Consider the following 21,104-nt stretch of genomic DNA (forward strand, 5'->3'; position numbering starts at 1 on the left):
TGATGACGTAGGGCCAGGTGCTGTGGGATCAGCTGTGCTCCTGTAGCTATCCCAGGTATTAGGAGAACGGGCATGAACAGGACAGACAAAACCTGTTTGTGTCCTGTGTTTGTCACTTAACATTTATTGTGACAAACGCTTGGATCGTAAAACAGTTTTTGAAAATAACACCCTCAGTGGCTGTGTAATGTTCCTTTACACGGATGTATCAGATTAAACTCTTTATTGGAAATTTAGATTGTTTTTAATTTTTCACTAGTTTTGCTGGTGGGAGCAGCGTCCTTGGATACAGCCCATGGCTGTATCTCTGACTCATTTCTTAAGATGTGTCTCAGAGCCTGGGATTGCTGGTTACGGGGTAAGAGCAGCGTTGGGACACTCGGTCGTATTGCTAGCTCCGTGCAGGCCCCTCCAGCTGGCGTGCCCTGTTGGCACTATCATCTGCGGTTCATTTCCTATCACTCTGGGGAAGAAGTGGATCTTACTGGATTTATGTGGCACTTGCCCAAGACTCTGCATTCAGTCCACTCCCGTCTTAGACGACACTGTTTGTTCTCCAGAGGAGGGAGGAGGTTTCCGGGGATTCAGTAGCTTGCCAGAAAGCATTGCCAGGAAGTGGGAGAGCCAGATTTGCAGCCCGAGTCCAGTCCCTCTGCAAAGGGAGGGCAGCTGAGAAGCAGGGAAGGTTCAGCAAATTAAGGGTTTTTGAAGTCAGATTTGTACAGTAGTTGCCCTGTGGCTGTTCCTTCCTGCTCTGAAGAGAGACAGCTGGCCGCTTGAAATGTCTGCGCCGTGTCAAACGTTCATTGCTGTTTGACCTGTGTGGCCTTTGCTGCCGGAGGAGCCCGTGCACGGTGGCACAGGACGTAGGTGATGGGGGCCCTTAGTCAGATCCCGTTGTGGTCCCGCAAGCACCCGGGCGGTGAGCTGCCCGCGTGCTGGGCTGTGACTCGACCATGCAGGCCACCCTCCCGTCTGCCCCACTGCCTGTCTTCAGCAAGAGGAGAGTGGGGGGTGGGAGGGGGCTGCAGGGGTGCGCCGGCCCCCTGTGTGGGGAGACCGCCAGGCAGGGGCTTCTCTGCCCTGCAGTGACGGTGCTGGGAGGCTGCCGCCAGTATGAGCAGCCACCTTGGCTTCTCTCTCCGTCCTGCCACTGGCTTGCTGAGTCTCTGGGGCTTGTGTCCCCAGGCCCACAGATCGCTGCAGCTTTCCTCGCTGAGGGCAGTGGGAGTCTGTTTTTGTCCTCCTGGCAGGGCTTCTCTGTCCTGTGACATGTTTGTTCTTCGAGTCTCAGCTGAGCTGGGGTGAGAGCAGCTTTTGTCCCTGAGTCCTGCAGCCTTGCTGCCCTGTTCGCTGTCCGGTGGGCCTGGAGGGGCAGTCGCACTCGGGGGGCCTTGCACAGCTGTCCCCTCGGACCCAGCACCACGTTGGGCCTGCTGGGCCAGTGGAAGGGCAGGCCTGCAGCTGGCAGCGGGAGTCGGCTTTGTGAGCACCGGGAGCAGGGGATACTCAGTGTGGGGATGGAGCCTCTCTTTCGGCTCCGCTCGAGGCCGATGCCAAGAACCATCACGTGTGATTCAGAAAGTCGGGGGCCAGAATGCCCTGCAGGGCCTGACCCCTCCCTGCATCCCGAGTGCCAGCGGGGGCCTGTGGGACCCTGGGAGGGAGCCCGTGACTGCGGCACGGGCAGAGGGAGCATGGCCGCAGTTCCCTCCTTCCCCCAGAGGCTGGGAGGAGGAACCTGGAGACCAGAGGGCCGAGGGAGCGGCTTCCCAGCCCTCCTAGCCTGTGAACCTCACTCAGAGCCGCTGCAGGGGCATCGAGGCAGGTGGCCCTGCCACAGCGGCCGGCCCCTGCTCTCGTGACCCCCAGGGTCATGCGCTGGGGGACCAGGCACCGAGAGAGCCCTTCTGCCAAGTACTGCGAGTCGTTCAGCGTTATATTTTTAACACCTTTTCCTTGCTGAGTATCGTCTTGGGTGTTGAAAATTCAGCTGTGAAAGACAAAGAATGTCTCACCTACCCTGTGGAGCTCGCCTTGTGGTCAGGGAGGCATGGAGAGTACTGACCTAAATAGGAAGTTGTGATGATGGCTGAATGGTGGGCCACAGGGTGTTGAGGGACCCCCCACCCCACATGGGCCCCCGTCCTGGGACATCCCCCACCCCCCAGTGGATCCCCATCCTCGGACCACCCCCCCACCAGAGTGGGCCCCTGCCCTGAGACACCCACCGGAGTGGGTCCCCTGTTCTGGGATAGCCCCTCACCCCTGTCCCGAGCGGGCCGCCGTCCAGTGGGAATAGCCAGGTTTGTATTCTGTTGTTTAATGGGGGAAGACATTCCAAGAAGGTGGAGTAAGAGTAATAATCAACAAGAGCTGAAACTTAGAAAATGAAATTACGGGTTTTACATAAATGATCTTACCTGGTCTTAAACATAAACCTATGAGAGGAGATTTCTTGTCTTTCACGGTTGACAGAACTGAGGCTCCGGTGGAGTCCCTTGCTCACGCCTGCCTTGGTGCCACATGGGGTCTGGGGTCCAGGGTCTTCTGTAGACGTGGTGGCGTGAAGAGCTGAAAGCAGGCCTTTTTGTGCGTTGCTCTGTCCCGTGGGCCCGGTGGTCGGTAGTGGGTGATGTTTATGAAACGAGTGAAGGCGGTGGGTCTGGGTGTGAGCTGTCTGGTGTCCTGGGCTCTGCGGAGGGGTCTGCACACGAGCGTGTGCTGAGACCCTGACGCGTGTGAGGCCGCGCGACTGAGCCGAGAGAGCGGCGGGCAGGGGTTCCGGCGGGCCCAGGTGCGGGGTGCACCTGCACTGTGAAGTGTTACAGTGTAGAAGGTGGGACTTGGAAGGTCCTCTGAGCCGACGCCCGTTTGCCGTCCTCCCGCAGAGGCGCCTTACGCACCCCTCCCTCCGCGCTGCTCCCGCTTCTGCTCTGGCACTGTGGGCTCCTACCAGGGAGGTCTGCCTCAGGTGCCGCATGCCCTGCCTACCCCCACCTCCCGCACCCTCCCTCTTTCTGTATCCTTTTTGCTTTTTTGGCATTTACCTCCAACTCCCTCCTGGGCTGGGAGAGCAGGGCTTCCTGCAGAGCTGGGCTAACCCCAGATGGGCGCCCGAGCCACTGGACGTGAACTTTCAATAGAGGACGCAGAACAGCGCAGCCTCCCTCGGCCTTGCTGGGGATGCTTCCCAGTGATTGGTCATCGTGCTCGGAGCCCTTGTCGTCTGGATTTCTGTCCAGTCAGCAGAGCAGTGTTCAAGGAGGGTCTGGCAGAGGGAGCCCCTCCCTGAGCTCTCTGGTCAGCTCCCTCGGGAGGGCCCGGGGGGGAGGGACGAAGCCCATCCGGTGCCTGACCTTCCCATTTGAGGAGGAACTTTTGAAAGTCGAGCTGTTTGGGTCGTGTCCTGTGTCCTGGAGACTTGGGGTTTGGGTGCTTTAGTGAGTGGTGAAGACCTTGGGGTCACTGTTGCCCGTGATCTCCTTGTGCTCTGCAACACAGGGCCTTGGGCCAGGAGCTGCCATGGAGCCTTGGTTTGTAAAGTGCGTCTCCATGCTGGTGTCCGTGTCACGTTCAGCGTGACAGCTGAGCCACAGACCCTGCTTCCTGCGGACCCGGGTTCAGGTCTCAGCTCGGTCACCAGCGTCTGAGGACCGTGAGCATGTTAGGGACTCAGTAAACCCGTTTCCTCATCAGAGAGGACGCGCCCCTGCCTGCCGGCGTGGTTCTGAAGATGGAGTGATCGACGGTTTCGTTCATTCACACTTCGGTTGAGCAGATATTTTACTTCTTGTTCAGTCTGGTTGTTTGGTTGTGTGTGCTCTCTCTCTTGAGCTGTCTCGTGAAGAGTTCATCGGTCTTGTCAGCCCCTTGAACGAGCCGGCTTCTAGCATTCCTGATTCTGTACCGTATGTATTCTGCTTCATTAATTTCTATGTTTATATTTTTTCCTTTTCCTTTTTAATTTGATGATGGGTTTTTCCCTTTCTTCTCTGCCTTTCAGGCTGTGAACGTGGATGCCGACTGCATTTCTGATACACCATATTGTTCTTTTCATTTCAAAATACCAATTTCAGTTGTGATTTTTATTCTGACTACCAGGTTACTTGGAAAGAAACGTAATGTCCAACATTTTGTGATCACCCAACTGTTTATTTATCGCTTAGTGTCATTGTGTTCGAGGACCATACCCTGGGATGTGTGTATGACCCCCTTGGGAGCCGGTGTTTGTGAACGGCCCGTGCACGCTTGAGAATCACGCGTGGCCTGCATGGTAGGACGCAACGTCTTGGAAATGCCTGCATTTCAGCTGTTAATCATCCTGTTCTGATTCTGCATGTCCTCAGTGACATTTCTCCCGTTTCCTCCCATCCTGAGAGACCTCTGTTGAAATTTCCCAGCTTCACTGTAAGTTTGCCTATTTCTCCTTTTAATTTTGTCAATTATGGCAGCATATCTTTATTAGGCCCATATAGACTGAAAATAACTACCTTCCTGGTCCATTTAGCCTTTTATTATCGTGAAATAGGCTTTATAGTTTGTTTTGATCTTTGAACCCTCTTTGTCTGATATTAATACAGATGTATCGGCTTCCTTTTTACGTAGCCTTTGTGTCTTTAGTATCTCGTTTTATTTTGATCATTTCTTCATTATTTTATTACGATGTCGCTCCTACACAGGTTAGAGATAGAGTTTATGTTTTTATTCAGTCTGAAAATCTTTGTTTTTTTAGTTGAATTATTTAATTTAGTTGCAATTAATGATACATTTGCTTCTATTTTTTTAAAGATTTGTTTTTTTATTTCAGAGAGAGTGCATACGGGCAAGTGAGCAGGGGCAGAGTGAGGGGCAGAGGGAGGGAGAGAATCCCAGGCAGAGTCCCCACTGGGCGCCGAGCCCAGCACAGGGCTCCCTCTCCCAACCCCCAGATCACCACCTGAGCCAGACCGAGCCGCCCAGGCGTGCCAATAAATTTGCTTTTAGATGAACCATCTCACTACTTGCCTTTTGCTTGTGTTCTTTTTTGTTTAGTTTTAATGCTTTATTGTAGACTAAACCATCCCCCCCTCGTTATCTTATAGTTATGCTTTAATGCAATTTTTTAGTGCCTGTTACGTTGATTATAACAGACTATCAAAGTCTCACAAAAATAAATACTTCTCTCTTCTCGCTGATTCAGGGGACCTTAAAACACAGCATCTGTTGACCTTTTGCTCCATTTATAGACTATTATTGTTGAGCCCTTTACACACACACACTGTTGTAGCTGGAAAGACACCATTGTTACTTTTCTAAAAAATGCTAATTCCAGGGTAGTTGACTTACAGTGCTACATTACTCTCAGGTGTGCAACAGAGCGAGTCATCACTTCCTTACAACGCCCGTGGTGCTCATCACAGGAAGTTCACTCCTTAGTTCCCCCGCCCCCCCCCGCCCCCTCCGCCCCCTCTGCTGACCATCAGTGTGTTTGTTCTCTGGAGCCGAGAGTCTGCTTTTTTGCCTCTTTTTGCCTTTGCTCATTTATTTCTTAAATTCCACATATGAGTGAAATCATGTGTTTGTCTTTCTCTGACTTATTTCACTTAGCGTTATACTGTCTGGGTCCATCCATGTCATTGCAAATGGCAAGATTTCATTTCCTTCTTGGCTGAATAATATTCCACAGTGTGGAATGAATATATATGTATATTCATATGTATGAATGTATGTGTATGTATATATGCACACACAAGCCGCACCTTCTTTATCCATCCATCCATCCGTGGACACTCGCGCTGCTCCCACAGTTGTACGTAATGCTGCTATAAACATAGGGGTGCGTGTATCTTTTCTTATTAGTGTTTTCGTATTTTTTTGGTAAATACCTAGTAGTGCAATCTCTAGATCATAGGATGGTTCTATTTTTAACTTTCTGATGAGCCTCCATACTGTTTCCAGAGCGGCTGCGCCCGTGTGCATTCCCAGCAACAGTGCATGGGATTCCCCTTTCTCCACATCCTCGCGGACACCCGTTGTTGCTTGTGTTGTTGATTTTAGCCGTTGTGACAGGTGTGAGGTGGTGTCTCATCGCGGTTTTGTTCTGCGTCTCCCTGATGACGAGTGATGTTGAGCATCTTTCCACGTGTCTGTTGGCCATCTGGGTGTCTTCTTTGGAGAAATGTCTGTTCGTGTCTTCTGGCCCTTTTTTAACTGGACTGTTTGTTTTTTGGGTGTTGAGTTGTATCAGTTCTTTATATATTTCAGATACTAGCCATTGATCAGAGATGTCGTTTGCAAATATCATCTCCCTTTCTGTAGGTTGCCTCTTAGTGTTGTTGGCTGTGTTCTTGGCCGCACAGCAGCTTTCTATGTTGATGGAGTCTCAGTGGTTCATTTCTGCTTTTGTTTCCCTTGCCTCAGGAGACAGATCTAGTAAGAAGTTGCTATGGCCGGTGTCAAAGAATAACTTTGAGGGGCGCCTGGGTGGCTCAGTCGTTAAGCATCTGCCTTCGGCTCAGGGCGTGATCCCAGGGTCCTGGGATCGAGCCCTGCATTGGGCTCCCTGCTCCACTGGGAAGCCTGCTTTTTCCTCTCGCACTCCCCCTGCTTGTGTTCCCTCTCTCACTGGCTGTCTCTCTCTCTCTGTCAAATAAATATATAAAATCTTAAAAAAAAAAAAAAAGAATGACTTCGAGGATTTTGATGGTTTCAGGTGTCACATTTAGGTCTTTCATCCATTTTGAGTATTTTTTTGCGTATGCTATAAGAAAGTGGTTAAGTTTCATTGTTTCGCATGTGGCAGTCCAGTTAGTTACTGTTGTTTTTGTGTGTTCGTTTATATTTTTATATGAGTGTGTGTGTATATATATATATATTCATCCTTTTATTCTTCTTCATTCCCACCTGCATCTTTAGGCATCCACCTGGGATCATTTTTCTTCTACTCGCAGAATGCCCTTTGGTGGGGTCTGACGCTGAGGAATTAATTCAGTTTTTCCCAGTGTGACTTGGACTTCTGAAGAATACTTTTGCTGGGTATGGAATTCTCGGTCAGCTGCATTGCAGCTGTGCCCATCGAGCCTGGACTGGCATGTCTTTTGACTCGCACCAAGTGAGCTCAGGGGCAGGCCGCCTCCTTTCTGGGGCCAGTCCTCGCCCACTGTCTCCTCTCCAGCTCTTTGCGGGGTTTTTTGTTGTTTTGTTTTGAGAAGGGATATAAATATTCTGCTATATCTAGAATTATGTTTTAATCAATAAACTACTTTTGGAACAGTTTTGGGTTTACAGAAAAGTGGAGGAGATGGTACAGAAGCCCCTCTATTATTTCCCCCACCCCACAGTTGGGCCTAACGCCAACATCCCGCATTATCCGTGGGCATGTCCGTCATGATGAGTGCCTCAGTATGGACACATTACCGCTAACTAACGGCCGTGGTTTAAGGTCTGCTCTTGTGTGGGTCTCTGGGTTTTGACAAATACATGTCATGTGTATACCGTAACAGTATCACACGCAAACATGTATGTATGACTGCTTCTGTTTTCTGCAAAAGATTTTAGGGGATTGGTACAATTTCCTGCTTAAATATTTGGCGGAATTCCCCATTGAACCATCTGAGCCCGGTGCCTTGTTCTTAGGAAGGTTATTATTAATTTGATTATTAATTTAACTTCTTTCAGCAGCTAGAAGCTGACTCAGATTTTCTCTTTCTCTTCTTTCAAATTGTGATAGTTTGTGCCTTTCGAGGAATTGGTCCATTTCATATAAATTATTGTGTTTCTGGGCATGGATCTGTTCACAATACTCCTGTTCTTTTACATATCCCTGCGATTAGTAGTGCTGACCCTTCTCTCACATCCGATATTCGAGTTCTGTCTTCTCTCTGTTGTTTAATCTTGGTCACCCTGCTAGACGTTCATCGATGCCATTGATCTTTTCAAAGAACCAGCTTTTGGTTTTGTTGATTTTTCTCAATTGATTTCCTGTTTCCAATTTCATTGATTTCTGTTCTGATTTTTATTACTTCTTTTCTTTTGCTTGCTTTAGGCTTACATTGCTCTTCTTTCTTCAGTTTTCTAAGATGGGCGCTTCGAGGATTGATTTTAGATGTCTTTCCTAAAATATGCATTCAGTGCTGCATGTTCCCTCCAGGCCCCGCTGCATATTGTTTTAAGTTTCATTTCATTTAGTTAAAAATACTGTTCTGTTTCTCTTAAGACTTCTGTGACCCACGTGTTATTTAGAAGTGTTGTTTAATCTCTAAATAGTTTGGGATTTTCCAGCTCTCTTTCTTTCTTTCTTTTTTTTTTTAAAGATTTTATTTATTTATTTGGCAGACAGAGACAGCCAGCGAGAGAGGGAACACAGGCAGGGGGGGTGGGAGAGGAAGAAGCAGGCTCCTAGCGGAGGAGCCTGATGTGGGGCTCGATCCCAGAACGCCAGGATCACGCCCTGAGCCGAAGGCAGACACTTAACCACTGTGCCACCCAGGCGCCCCTCCAGGTCTCTTTCTGTTATTGACTTCCTTAATTCTGGAGTGCTGAAAGCTTACTCAGTATGATTTCTTTTTTTTTTTTTTAAAGATTTTATTTATTTATTTGACAGAGATAGAGACAGCCAGGGAGAGAGGGAACACAAGCAGGGGCAGTGGGAGAGGAAGAAGCAGGCTCATAGCGGAGGAGCCTGATGTGGGGCTCGATCCCATAACGCTGGGATCACGCCCTGAGCCGAAGGCAGACGCTTAACCGCTGTGCCACCCAGGCGCCCCACTCAGTATGATTTCTATCCGTGTAAGTGCGTTCAGGTGTGTTTTATGGCCCAGAATGTGGTCTCTCTTGGTGAATGTCCCATGCGAGCTGGAGAAGCATGTGTGTCCTACTGTTGGCGGGTGAAGGATTTTGTCAGTGTCGGTTCGATCCAGTTGATTGGTGGTGCTGTTTGGTGCTACTGTGTCCTTCCTGGTTTTCTGCCTGCTGGATCTGTCAGTTACTGACAGAGGGTGTAGAAGTCTGCAGCTACACCGGGAGATACGTCTGTTGCTCCTTGCAGCTTTATCAGTTTGCCTCACGTATGTTGACCCTCTCTTGTGAGGTGCATCTGTGTTTAGGATTGGTGTGTCTTTTTGGGAATATTGACCCCTTTATCATTATGTCATAGCCCTCTTATCTCCGGTAGGTGTTTCTCGTTCCTGAGGTCTGCTTTGCCTGAGCTTAATAAAGCTACCCCGTCTGCTTCACTGCCTTCTGATGGAGGTTAGCACGATGTGTCTTTCTCTACCCCTTAACTTTTACATCTGTCTGTGTTTATATTTGTAAAGTAGGTGTTTATAGACATGTAATTGGATTTTTTTTTAACCCCATGTTGGCAGTATGTTTCAGTTGGCGAGTTTCAGTCATTCGCCGTGATCCCGATCTCGTTCGGCATTTGGGGTGTTTGTTGGCGTTTTCTGTGTGGACTCTTGTTGTTTGGCTCTTTTTCACTTCTCCCTATTGATCTGCCTTGTTTGGTTTAAATGAGCATTTTATAGGGCTCCATTTTTTCCTTTTTCTCTGTTAACGCACGAGTTATACTTCCTAAGTAACGCGTCATCACAATTGGCCTGGGGTGTGCGGTTGTACCCTGGTCCGAGTCCACTTTGCAGTAGCGCTCTCCCTCTTCCCAGGGCGTGCAGGTGCCTGACCCCAGTGCCCCGGCCCTCCCTCTGTCCCTTATGACCACACGGCCACTCACGTACCTCCCTCCTGCGGCACTGCGGCCCCGTCCCTGGGAGCGTCTTCTGTTAGAGCAGAGCAGACCGAGGAAGTGACACACTGCACTGGCTGTCACTTCCCCTACCCTGAAGCTCACGCTTCCTTAACGTAGACCCGTCTTCTGACTGCTACCGATTGCTTCTCTCTGGAGAACGCTCCGGCGTGTTGTTTTTGTCTGAGGATGTCTGTATTTTCCCTTTACTCCTGAAGGGTGGTTTCACCCGACGCGGCGCTCCATGCTGGTGGGTGTTTCTCTCAGCGCTTAGACGTTTTGTTCCCTCTTGCTCTCGCGTGCTGTCTCACTTCACTGCAGTTTCTCTGTCTTTGGTTTCCTGAGGTTTGAACGGGAGATGCCAAGGTGTCGATTCTTTGGTATTGATCTTGCGTGAGGTTCTCTGAGCTCCCCGGATCTGGGGGTTTGGAAAATCTCCCGCGATAGCAAAGTGCTCCTGGTGTCTCGGTGACGCTCCTACCCCTTATTCTGAGATGCTCCGCTTTTCTCTCTATTCCTCTCCTTGCATCTCAGTTTGGGGAGTTCCTATCGCCACATTGCTGTGTCTTTGTTTCCTGTGGCTGTTTTGTGCCCCTGTTTTCATCCTAACGCTCTGTGCCTGTGTGGTTTTATTCTTTTCCTTATTTTTGCGTTGGCTTGTTAGTTTTCAGTTTTCAGGGTCTATAATATAGACACTAAAGTTATAGACTTCCTGCTGGATTCTTTTCTCTTGCATTGTTTTTCTCTCTACTATTTTTATCTGTTTCTCCTCTTTTAGAGGTTCTCGTGCTTATTTAATGTAGTGGGTGCTTAATGATATCTTCATCCCTTCTGGAACAGCTTAAGGCCCCAGGCCTCCCTTTAATGCTTTTATTATATTTTATATTAGTTCTTTTTTCCCTGAATTTCTGTTTCCAATTTGTACGTCAGTGGATGGTACCGCCACGTCACAAAGTTGAGAAGTTATGAACAGGTGCACGGTGAGAAGCACACCTCTACCTGCCCTGTCCTGCTCACCCACCTGGAGGCAGCCGGGGGTCTGGTTGAGCTCCCGAGAGTGTGGATGTGCAGACGTGTGTGGGTGTGCACGTGCATGTGTGCTGTATGCGTGCATCTCCTCCCCCACCTGCTCGCGGCCTTTAGCGTCTTGGAGCTTTGTAAGTCCCCAGTGCCTGTCACTGCGCGTTCCTTGTTGGCGGGCCAGGAGCTGCGTTCATCCGCCCTGTCCCGCTCCGTGAGTCAGGCACCTTGGGATCTCGCGGTCACGGTTGCCTGGGTTGGGACACGGCGTGAGTCCGTTGCTCATTTTCCTTTCCTGTTTCTCAGTCTTGCTTCTGTGACCCCTTGCCTTAGTCCTGGAACACGTCCGGTGTGCTGTCCTCTGGGGAAGTCGTTGCTGGGGAACGGTCCTCCACCCCCCGCCTCCGACTCTCTGTCGCCGCAGACACGCGCGTCTTACCACCCTTCCTGTGGCCAGCCTGCTGGGGGCCGCGACCCTGTGCACACACTCTGGGAGGTCTGCGGGCTTCTGCATCTGAGTGTGGGCGCTTTTAATCACTCTGGAAGTTTCTCAACCATTGTGTCCTTCCTTGATTGTTGCCTTCCTAGCCTTTCTCCCTGATTTTGATAGAAACCCTTCCCTCCCCTGTTCCGCCTTGGCCGTCAGCCACTGGCTCCCATTTTCTCTTTGTCCTTTGTTCTTTCTGGCTTGTCCCTTGGAGTTCTCTTCCAGAGCACCGAGTCTCTCTGCAGCCACGGCTGAAGTGCTGTTCTACTTAGCTAAGTTTCTAAATTGTTCTTTTACCTTGTTGAGCTTCATGTCGTCTGCTTTTTGTTTTCATTTTAAATTTGCTTGTTTCTTTGATGTATTGTTTCTCACTGATAATTTAAATCGCTTTCTTTATTGTTCTAAACACACCATGCCCACCTTCGATTCTGCTTTCGATGATTCTGTTACCTGATGCTGTGGGTTTGTGTTTGCAGGTCTGCTTTCATTTGTATTCTGTGATCTATTTTTATTTTTTTACTATGACCTTGTGATCCTTAGAACTTTCTCTCTGGAACTTGTTTGATGCCTAGAGCAAGGTTCTGCTTTTCTAGCCAGGATCTCTGCTTGCTCCTGCCATGTGCCCGTGCGCAGTGCAGTCTCTTGCTGGTGTGTGTATGAGCGTGTCCCACTGTGTGTTTTGTTCTGAAGATTGCCCTCTGCGGATACTGCCGTTTTTGGTCCTGCTTCTTGCTCTGATCTCCCACCCAGTTCAGGCACCACGTGTTTTGCTTCTCCCCTGCATGAGGGGCTGATTCCGTTCCACCCCAGGGAGCCTGCTCCGGGCTCCAGGGCTGGCCGCTTCCTCTGGACTCAGGAAGAGACCAGGGGGGTTAGAGTCCGTTTCCGTAGTGGGGGGGGGCACGTGTGAAGGACCACGTTTGTTAGGACCGCGTGCTGGGGTACTTTTGTGTGGGGGAGCCCGTGGAGTAGGGCGACCCTGTCCTCTGGGAACTTGGGAGTGCACAGCACATCTGGGCACTGGTCAGGGTGATCTTGCCGGCTGTGAGAGTGGCACGTCAGCTTTGGCCTCTGTCCCTGCCGTGGCTCGGCAGCACCTGAGGAGACAGAATCTCTGACCCTGTGAGCCAGACTTTGTCGTGCCTGCAGCTGCTGGCTGATTTGCTTACATGCCCAGCACACGCTGGGGGCGAATGGGGGGCGTGGCGCCTTTGCAGGGCTGTCGCACGAGTAGAGCTGTCCTTGTGATGGTGGCAGGATTGGCGAGCCCACCCGTGCCCCGAGTGCAGCCTTCTCCCTTCTGGGGCTCCCAGCACCTGCTGGCCCCCCACATCGGGCCAGCGCCTGTCCTCCCTGTGACGCGTTGGACGAACAACCCGGCACCTGTGCGCCTCAGCTTCCTTCCTGGAAGACCATGGCCTGGACTTGATGGTCGTTCTTTCCCAGGGTCAGGATTGGCTCCCCACCGCTACTCAGCACTGCTGAGACACTCCATCCTGTCGTTTCCACGGAAGGAAGCATTGGCTTGTCCAGAACCCCTCATCTCTGCCCTCCTCGGACTCTGGGCCCTTATGGGGCATATTTCAGAGCTTCCAGAGGACTCCTCCTGTCCTTGGTACCAGTCTGCCTGCAGAGCTCAGCGCCGGTCAGGGAGATGGGCAGGGTCGTGAGCTGTCGGTCTTGTCCGCACTCGGCCTGGAGGCTCCATCTGTAGGACGGAGGGGTGCTGTCTCCCAGCAGTCTGGCTTCTTGGGGCCCGGGGGCAGGAGGGCCAGGGAATGTTACCCCAGACGTGAGGTTGTCGGGGCCCACGCGCTCGTTCACAGACGGCTGGGGCTGGCAAGGGTGCAGTAGGGTCCCAGGCACCACCGTGGCTCTGCGGCTCCCCTGGGTGGCGGCCTGCAGCCCCTGCTCGTCTCTGCGCGGGTGCACCTGCTGGCGTCCGTGCGGAGCTGCCCTTGGTCCTGTGGCGAGCAGCTGTGCCGGCCTGCACAAGGACGGCTCCGTGCCGAGGAGAGGCGCTTGTCGGGAAGCGGCCTCTTGGTCGTACTCGGGGCGCATCTCTGCGGCTTCTGCGGCCCAGACCGTCCCTGTTTGTTGAGGGATTAATCGCCGGCACTTGCTCCAGTGGAAATGAAGCAAACTTCACCAGAAGCGCAATCGCTCATTAAAAAGTCATTATCACATCAACCCCGCACATTTCTCGGTCTTTCACTGGTAACGACAGAGCGGCTGCTTGAACACACACGAACGACAACTTGCCAGTTCACGGGCTCGTCCTCGCCAGCCGCGGCTCGCCTGGAGCCGTGATGGAGGAGCCGCGCGCGGAAAGCAGCGTCATGGGGATTGATGGGTCCGTCGAGGAGACGACTGCAGCTTGTTCATGAAGGGAAGCCCCCACCCCCGCCCTCCGGGGCGCCGGCGCTCTGGTCGCTCCAACTGTAAAGTCAATACCAAGAGAGAGGAGTCCAATAAAATGAGGACACTCGATAAACCTTCCTGTGGAGACAGATTTCCCACGGACGTGCAACCAGTTCCAGGTGGATTTGTAACGTTGGTTTCTCACTTACTGGATTTCTTGTCATCAGCTAGTTGTGGAGTCCACGCCAGAGTGATGACCGGGTCCGAGGCCCGTGAGCTCTGCCCCTCGTCCGGTCCCACCCGAGAAGGAGGGCCTCTCCCACTGAGAGAACGCGAAGTCGAGGGCTCTTTTGGGGCCGTGAATGTGCCTTTGAGCCCGTGCTGGTACGGACTGTCCTGGACGGGTAGAAACCGCGAGGGAGCGGGGCCGTGCCAGGGCTGGTACAGCTTCACCCGTGACCCCGTGGAGGTCTGTTTGCTGACTTGGATGAGACCACTGGGCCGCACTTGCGGGGCAGTGCGCGGTTGCAGCGTCCGTGACGGCATTGATCCTCACGTCCGTCCTTTGAGACGGTCAGATCATCGCACTAATCTGGGAACTGAGGGTGGGGGTGAGTGCTCTGGGCTCGGGTGCCCAGTTAGCCTGGGGCAGTGTTGGGACAAACCTGCCCCAGGCAGAGGCCGTGGAGCTGCGTGTCCCGCAGCATCAACCTCTCTGGGCACCTGTGTGTGAAACAGACTCTCAGGCCCCATCAGGCTGCTGAGACTGAGCTGACATCCCACAAGCTCCCCAGAATGTTTGGGTGCATGAGGGTATGGGACGCATGCTCTGAGCCCCTGGCTCCCCACATGATGACTTGATTTTCTCCATGTGGCCTTCCCTGGGTGACAGCATGTAGGCAAAACATGGGGCAGGAGGGCAGGTGCCAGCCCCCAGCTCGTGAAGGCTGAGGAAGAATCCAGGCCCACTATTAGGGAGTGAGAAAGGGCTGTGGGCGGCCCACAGGGCAGACAGCAGCTCCTTTCCCGGCATGGGCGCCCTTTGCGTAGGCCCTCCGGAGCCTCTCAGTTGCTGGACCCAGGGACCTTGGGTCCCTGCAGCCTTTCCTGGTTGGCCTCCAGAAGGTCATCTCCCTCCACAAACATCTGAGGAAGGGATCAAACAGTCCTGGGCAGGAGAAGCCGTCTACCTCTCCCAGGGTCCCTGACTCTGGCTTACGGTCAGCCTTTACAGGTGTTTCTGGCAGGGTACCACTGAGCAGTGGCTTCTCTGTGGCTTAGTCCTGACGCTGTGTGACTGGTACATCCTTCCACAAAACCTGGGTGTGTCTTAGCGTGGCTGGTGCGTGGTGATGCATCTGTGGCCTGGGGTTGTGGCCCCAGGCATCCCATGAGCTCTGTGGGGAGACAGGGAACTCGCCGAGGCCCGAGCTGTTAAGCAGGGAGTCTGGGGCAGTTCAGAGTCTGGGCGGATGGAAGTCTCACTCTAGTTCTCCCACCCGGACACCTCCTACTTAGATGAATCTCTCCAGACTGCTGCGTGGAACCTCGCTCAGAGTGTTCCTGGCTCAGAGGCCAGGTCAGAAGTCATGGGAGGCAGGGTATTCAAACCTCCTTCCTGGCCTGGCCCTGCCAGTGTGTTCCTGGGACCGTTCCTGGAGTTTGGTAGGGCCTGGCGCTGGCTGGAATGGGGTAGAGTGCTTCTGCACAGCTGGGAGTCAGCGGGCTCAGGGAGGGGTCTCTGTCCGCTGCAGGTCTCCACACACCCTGCAGCTCAAGGCCAGGCTGTCGTGCGGAGTGCCTCAATCAGGGCTGGACCCTGGGCGCGCTCAGGCTGCTGGTTCAGGGCAGCTCGGGGCCCTATGGTGGCCTGGCTGGCGTCAGGCCATTGTGAATCCCAATACTACTGAGCTCTTTGAGGAACCGTGTGAGGCCACCCCAGCCTGACCGTGTGCCCTCTGTGCCCACAGGAGCGGGACGGAATGCGTGCCATCCTGGGTTCCTACGACAGCGAGCTGACCGCGGCCGAGTACTCGCCCCAGCTGACACGTCGCATGCGTGAGGCCGAGGACATGGTGCAGAAGGTGCACGCGCACAGCTCGGAGATGGAGGTGAGTGTGCAGGCGGGCGCAAGGCCGTCCACCTGCCTGTCTTCGCGTGCTGGCTCCGCGCTCTGACCCGGTGGCCCGGGAGAGGAGGGCCCGCCGAGGGGCTGCTGCTGGTACTGTCATCGCGGGCAGACCCTCCCTTCTGATTTGAAAGGTTAGCTCCAGCTGCACCGAGCACGTCATCATAAATATAAGTGCATTAATAGCCATTTTATTACAACACATTTGGCTCCACATGAAACATTAATGAAGAGAGATTTGCAGGGAAGGCTCCCTGACACCTTCAGTCGTCCCTGGCATTTTTTACATTGAGAGATTCCTCCTGTGTGTGCGCGCCCTGTGCGCCCTAATCAGTTAATTACGAGGCTGACAGTTCTCGCACCTCCGGTGACATCTGTTTGGGTTTTGTGATGAGGGGCTGCCGGCGTGGTTACCCCGTCTTACCTCGCTGCGCCTGCACGTCTGGCCCGCAGCCCTGAGGCTCCCAGCACGGGCTCACCCCTCCCCCCGATGGGTTTGAGGCAACACGAGATGCAGAGGCTTCTGGCGGACAGACGGACACGAGCTTTGTCTCAACTCCCGCCACAGGCCCCCACTCTCCTCCTGTCTTCCCCTCCTGGAACCCTGCCTGCTTGCTCAGGACCGGCCGAGTTTCAGCCGAGAAAGTCGCTAACTCCCTTCTCCCGCATCTGTGGTCAGCAGTGTAGCAGGGCATCGCCCAGCCTTCCTATCCGCCCCCCCCCCCCGAGGCCTGGGCGAGTCCAGACAGGTGGGCGACACCCAGGCTCAGCCGGCCTCACCAACACGACCATCTGTTCCTCTCTGTCCTGGTCACCGTCCTTTTCCTCCTGGATGTGGGCACGGATGGACCCCTCCAGAAGCAGGCCAGCTGCTGGCTGGTTTCCTGCCCTCTTCCCAGGCCAGACTGACCCAGATCTGTATTGGGATAGAGACTCCCCAGTACGTAACTCCTGCTCCCTGAGATCCCCTGTTTTTGAGGCTGGGCGCTGACCCTGAGACACGCCTCAGAGCCCTGGACACTGGCTCAGCTCACCCTCCTGGCTGCCGGAGGAGAGGCCCTGGTCCTCCCAGCAAAGCCTCCTGGGCATCTGGTGATTCCCCACATGCCCTCCACACCCCGTTGGACACAACAGGCTCTGTTAGCTTGCACAAGAGTCCCCCGGGGCCCATGCTGCTGTCTGCAGGGAGGACCAAGCGTAGTGAGACTGGCAGCCAGGCATCCCGGGTCAGGCCCACCGGTCACTGTCCCCTGGTCTTTCTGGAACATCAGCAAGCAGGTGAAGAGAAGCTTACTGCCCTCAGGTGTTACTGATCAGCACCCTGGGCATCGGGCCTGGACCCGGTCCAGTCCTGCTCAGAGGCCTGGGTCCACCCCGTCGAGAGCTGTGAGCCTCCCGGTCCCCACCAGGTGGCAGCAGACAAAGCCATGGGTCCTGCTCCTGTGTCCAGGCCTTGGGTGGGGACAGGCGGGGTCTCCTCAGCCTCTGTTCCTTCTCTCATGGATGCGACCCCCTCTGGCCTCCCTGTAGCCCTCTCTTGGAATCTGTGCTGGGAGGAGGGTGTCCTCCCCGGGAGGCAGAGAGGCGGCTATCCAGCACACGTCGTGGGGGTGGTGTGGGGTGCGGTGGGGACGAGGGGTCCCAGGGTGGGGCAGCACGCGAAGTCCACAGAGCTCCTTCTGCCGGAGGACCGTGTGCATGACGAGCTCAGTTCTGTGCTGGCCGCTGCTGGAGCTGAGGCGCCTCTGCTCTCGGTTGTTCGTGGGATCAGGACACGGCGTGCAGTGTGAGGGGACCTGTGGGGAGCCCTGCCTCGTCCACTTCCGGGGACGTCCATCATCCTCGCAGAGAGGCCGCATCGCTCACACTGTCCCACGCCGTCTAGTCTAGTCTGGCTGGTTCTCCGGCAGTCCGAACAGAGGCAGTTCTCAGCGGCGTCTCCTGAGTGCTTGGTGATGTCACAGAAGTGCTCCGGAAGCCCGTACATAGCAAACGGTCTCTCTCTAGTTTGTGGAGGATGATGGTGTTTTAGACAGAAGTACGGTGCAGAAGGGTGGAGAAGGTGGGAACGCACAGCGTATCCCCCATGTTCCCGTGCATTACAGCCGCGGTCCCGTCAGTGGTGCAGAGACCGGGCTCCCTCCGTGGGCCCCACGAGGTCATCAGTCTGCTCCACAAGTGGCCATTCTCACGTGGGCCCTGCGGTGGCTCCGTCAGCATCTTGGAGGGTGTGCAGCCCTTAAAGGGAAGGGCCCACTTTGTGTCAAGACCTTCTCTCTTGCCTGGCAGCACGTGGGCTCTCCTGCAGCCCTGGGACCACCCGCTTCCCCTGTGGGAGGTCGCTGCCCGCCGACGCCCTGGGAGCTGCTTGCCATCCAGGAGGAGGTCCGAGTCAGGGAGGAGGCCCCAACTTTAGGAAGTAAGCCCATCACAACGAGAAGGAAGGGATTTGTCGGGGGTCAGGGGTTGGGGGTGGGTCTCGGGTTTAGGAAAGTGTTGGGGCGAGCTCGCGGCTGAAGTGGGTGTGAAGGTGGCTGTGCCCGCTGTGCCCAGAGCAACAGCACCGAGATCAGCCTGCCTAGTGACGCCAGCAGTGAGAGGTGAGGGCGCCGTGTGGCAGCTGGCGCCGAACAGCCCTGCCCCTCCCACTGCCACTTTCTGTGACGGGCCTTAGTCTTCTGACTGAGGGTGGGTGGGTGTCTTGTCGTATTGCCCCCTCCCCCCCGCGCCCCGTGAGGGTGGGCCCATCCCCAGCCACTGTGCTGACGTTCTTCAGGGGGAGGAAAGCACCTGGAGGCATTTCGGTGTGCACGGTTCAGGCTGGGCGGGGGACCCGGCTCGGGCTGGAGATACAGTACCCCCCCCCCAACCGCCACCACCCCACTTGTCAGCGAGCGGGGGTTTTGATGCACAGGTTCTCGGGAGCTGGTGGGGCCAGGAGAGAAGGAATGTGGTGCCACCCTGCTGGGCCTGTGTGGCTGCGGGCTGTGAGGTGTGGTCTCCCGGGGCCGGGAGCCTCGGGGACGTCCAGCGGGCAGCAGCAGAGCCTGCCTTTTAGATGGAACACCAGAACCCAGACACGGGCCTGGCAGAGCTGAGTCCTGCACATGGGGTGTCCCCGTTGTTGGACGGAGGGTCGGCAGGCATGTGAGGGTGCAGGGGGGTTCACTCTGTTCACACAGGCTCACGGAGCCCCTGGCTTTGTGGCAGCCTGGGGAGCCCAGCCCCACCCTCCCTCCTCCTATCTCCAGCCTGCCCTTTCTGGAGGACAGCCCTCTAGGGGTCCAGACCATCTGTGGGGCAGCTCTGAAGCTGGGGTCTCTGAAGCCCGTTTTACCCCTTCTCAGCTTTGGGGCTGCATTCCAGACAGGAGCCCCGAGCATCTCCCTGCTGAGGTCCTGGGTCCTCGGTGGCTGCTGCGCGGGCCTGCCAGGCCGGGGGCTGTGGCCTCGGCTCTGCCTGCCTGCTTCCTGACCCTCGGCGGGCAGCTAGCCCTGGGAGAGACCTGCAGCTCAGTGAGCGGAGCCGTTCGTCCGGCTTGGGCAGGGGCAGCTCGCTGGTCCAGGGAGCAGGTGCGGGGACCCCAGCTTGGACCCCACCCTGCAGGCCAGGGCCACCTGCTGACCCCGGGCCCTGGAGGCCATGGGGTGCTGCTCTCCAGGGCTTGGGGCGGGTTTTCCTATTCTTATTAAACAGTAGTGTTTTGTGTATTAGGAGCTCGAGAGCTTTAAACGCTGCTCCAGAGGGCCTGCCGGAAGTTTATGGGCTGAGCGTCATATACTGACACATGGTAAAAAGTCATGTCGCTTCGCAGAACCTGGTTGTTAAGGTTCCTTAGTGTCTCCTGGACAAGACCTCTGTCACTGCACGGATGCGCCCCCCACTCGGGGGGCGCACGCGGGCTCCGGATGAGCAGCTGTGCTCCGAGTGCTCACTGGCGACTCCCCAGAGTCGCCTGTTTTGTTCAACTGCCCTAAGGAGCCGCGGGGAGCCACGAAGTGCATGCAGGGAGAACACCCCCACAGCCCTCGGGGTCTGATTACGGAGGCGGATTAACTCTCCGCAGCTCCCCCGCCCGCCTGATGGATTGCCTGTCTAGAAGGCAGGGTCCAGGGGGACAGAGGGAGAGAACATTACCGTGCTGGAGCTCAGGGTATGCCCAATGGGTGTCGGCTGTGCGCGGCTCTGCCTCTCCCCGCCACCTGCTGCTCCCTCCTTTCGTTTCCTTCCTTGTTTTGTGTTCTGCCTTCATGTCTGCCCTGTATGTCTTCTCCCTCGCTCCTCCCCCTCTCCGCAATAGCTTCCCTCTCCCCCGCCCCTCACCCCGAGCTCCTGTGTCTTCTCATTTGGGTTGGCAGGTTGGCCTTGCCCATAAGGGCCAGACAGTGGGCTGTGCGGCCACATGCTCAGCTCTGTGGTTGTGGCCGCTGGAAAGCAGCTTTGGGCCATCTGTGAATGGTGGGTGTTGCCACGTGCCATAAAACTTTATTGACAAAACAGGTGGGGGGGCCTGGGTTTGGGTGCCGGCTGTCATTATCAGGCGCCTGTGCCAGCCCCACGCTTCCTGGGACCCTCAGCATGCTGCTGCTTGTGTGAAGCCAGCACGACTGTGGGGGCCCCTGGGCCAGGTTGGCAGGTGCCCTCAGGCAGGTGCAGGGAGGGAGCTGCTCCAGGGGACCTATGTGTTCACCGATGGGGAGGGCCGGGGGGCGGGCGCGCGGGGTCCTGGGAGCTTGACAGCCTCCCCTGCTCCTTCCGAGCTGCCGCATTTCGCGCCTCCGGCTTAATCAGGTAGCTCTAACATGGAGCACGTTCCGAGCCCGCCAGACACGTTTCAGTGGATCAAACCGGAAGTGTTGAGATGGGGAGAATCGCAGTAGCCTGTCCCTGGTGAAGTTTGTGCCGCTTTGCATGGATTTTATTTATTCCACTTAATAAAGCGGCTGCCGAAGTTGGTAGCCTAAGTCATGAACCTTCCTCTGTCGACAGAGCTATAAATATGCAGCTCATGCCACCTTGATTCCACATATCAGCCTGATTTGTTTTTCTAATTTATTTAATTAAAACAGATTATGGTGCTGCTGGCTTCATGAAGGTATGTGGAAAATCTCAATTTCAGATTACTTCTGCAAGGGCCTGATGACAGTGCTCGCGCCCTCCTGCCCAGGCTGGGGGTGGTTTGGCCTCCGGAGGAGCCCCGGGTAATTCGGCAGGTCCAGGGTCCGTTTTTCTTACTTAGGAAAGTATCTGCTTGCTCTCCTTGCGCGAAGAACTTGGGGTCACTGTCCTGTGAAAAAACACAGAGTGAAAACAGTGAAAAACCTGCAGACAGTGTGAAAAGACGGGCACCGTATTAAAGACAAGAGGAGACGAGCAGGGGTCAGTGA

The 21,104-nt window shown here is 54.8% G+C and overlaps 1 protein-coding gene across 1 annotated transcript in view; it reads left to right on the forward strand.

Moving 5' to 3' along the window:
• The window catches only part of MAD1L1 (mitotic arrest deficient 1 like 1), a 275,913-nt gene that overhangs the window by 146,200 nt on the left and 108,609 nt on the right, over window positions 1-21,104 (forward strand). The window contains exon 12 of the mRNA XM_057315132.1: window positions 15,560-15,700. Coding sequence (XP_057171115.1) covers window positions 15,560-15,700 — 141 coding nt within the window. The remainder of the gene's footprint in view (window positions 1-15,559; window positions 15,701-21,104) is intronic.

Source organism: Ursus arctos, unplaced genomic scaffold, assembly GCF_023065955.2.
Source record: "Ursus arctos isolate Adak ecotype North America unplaced genomic scaffold, UrsArc2.0 scaffold_2, whole genome shotgun sequence".
NCBI classification, from domain to species: domain Eukaryota; kingdom Metazoa; phylum Chordata; class Mammalia; order Carnivora; family Ursidae; genus Ursus; species Ursus arctos.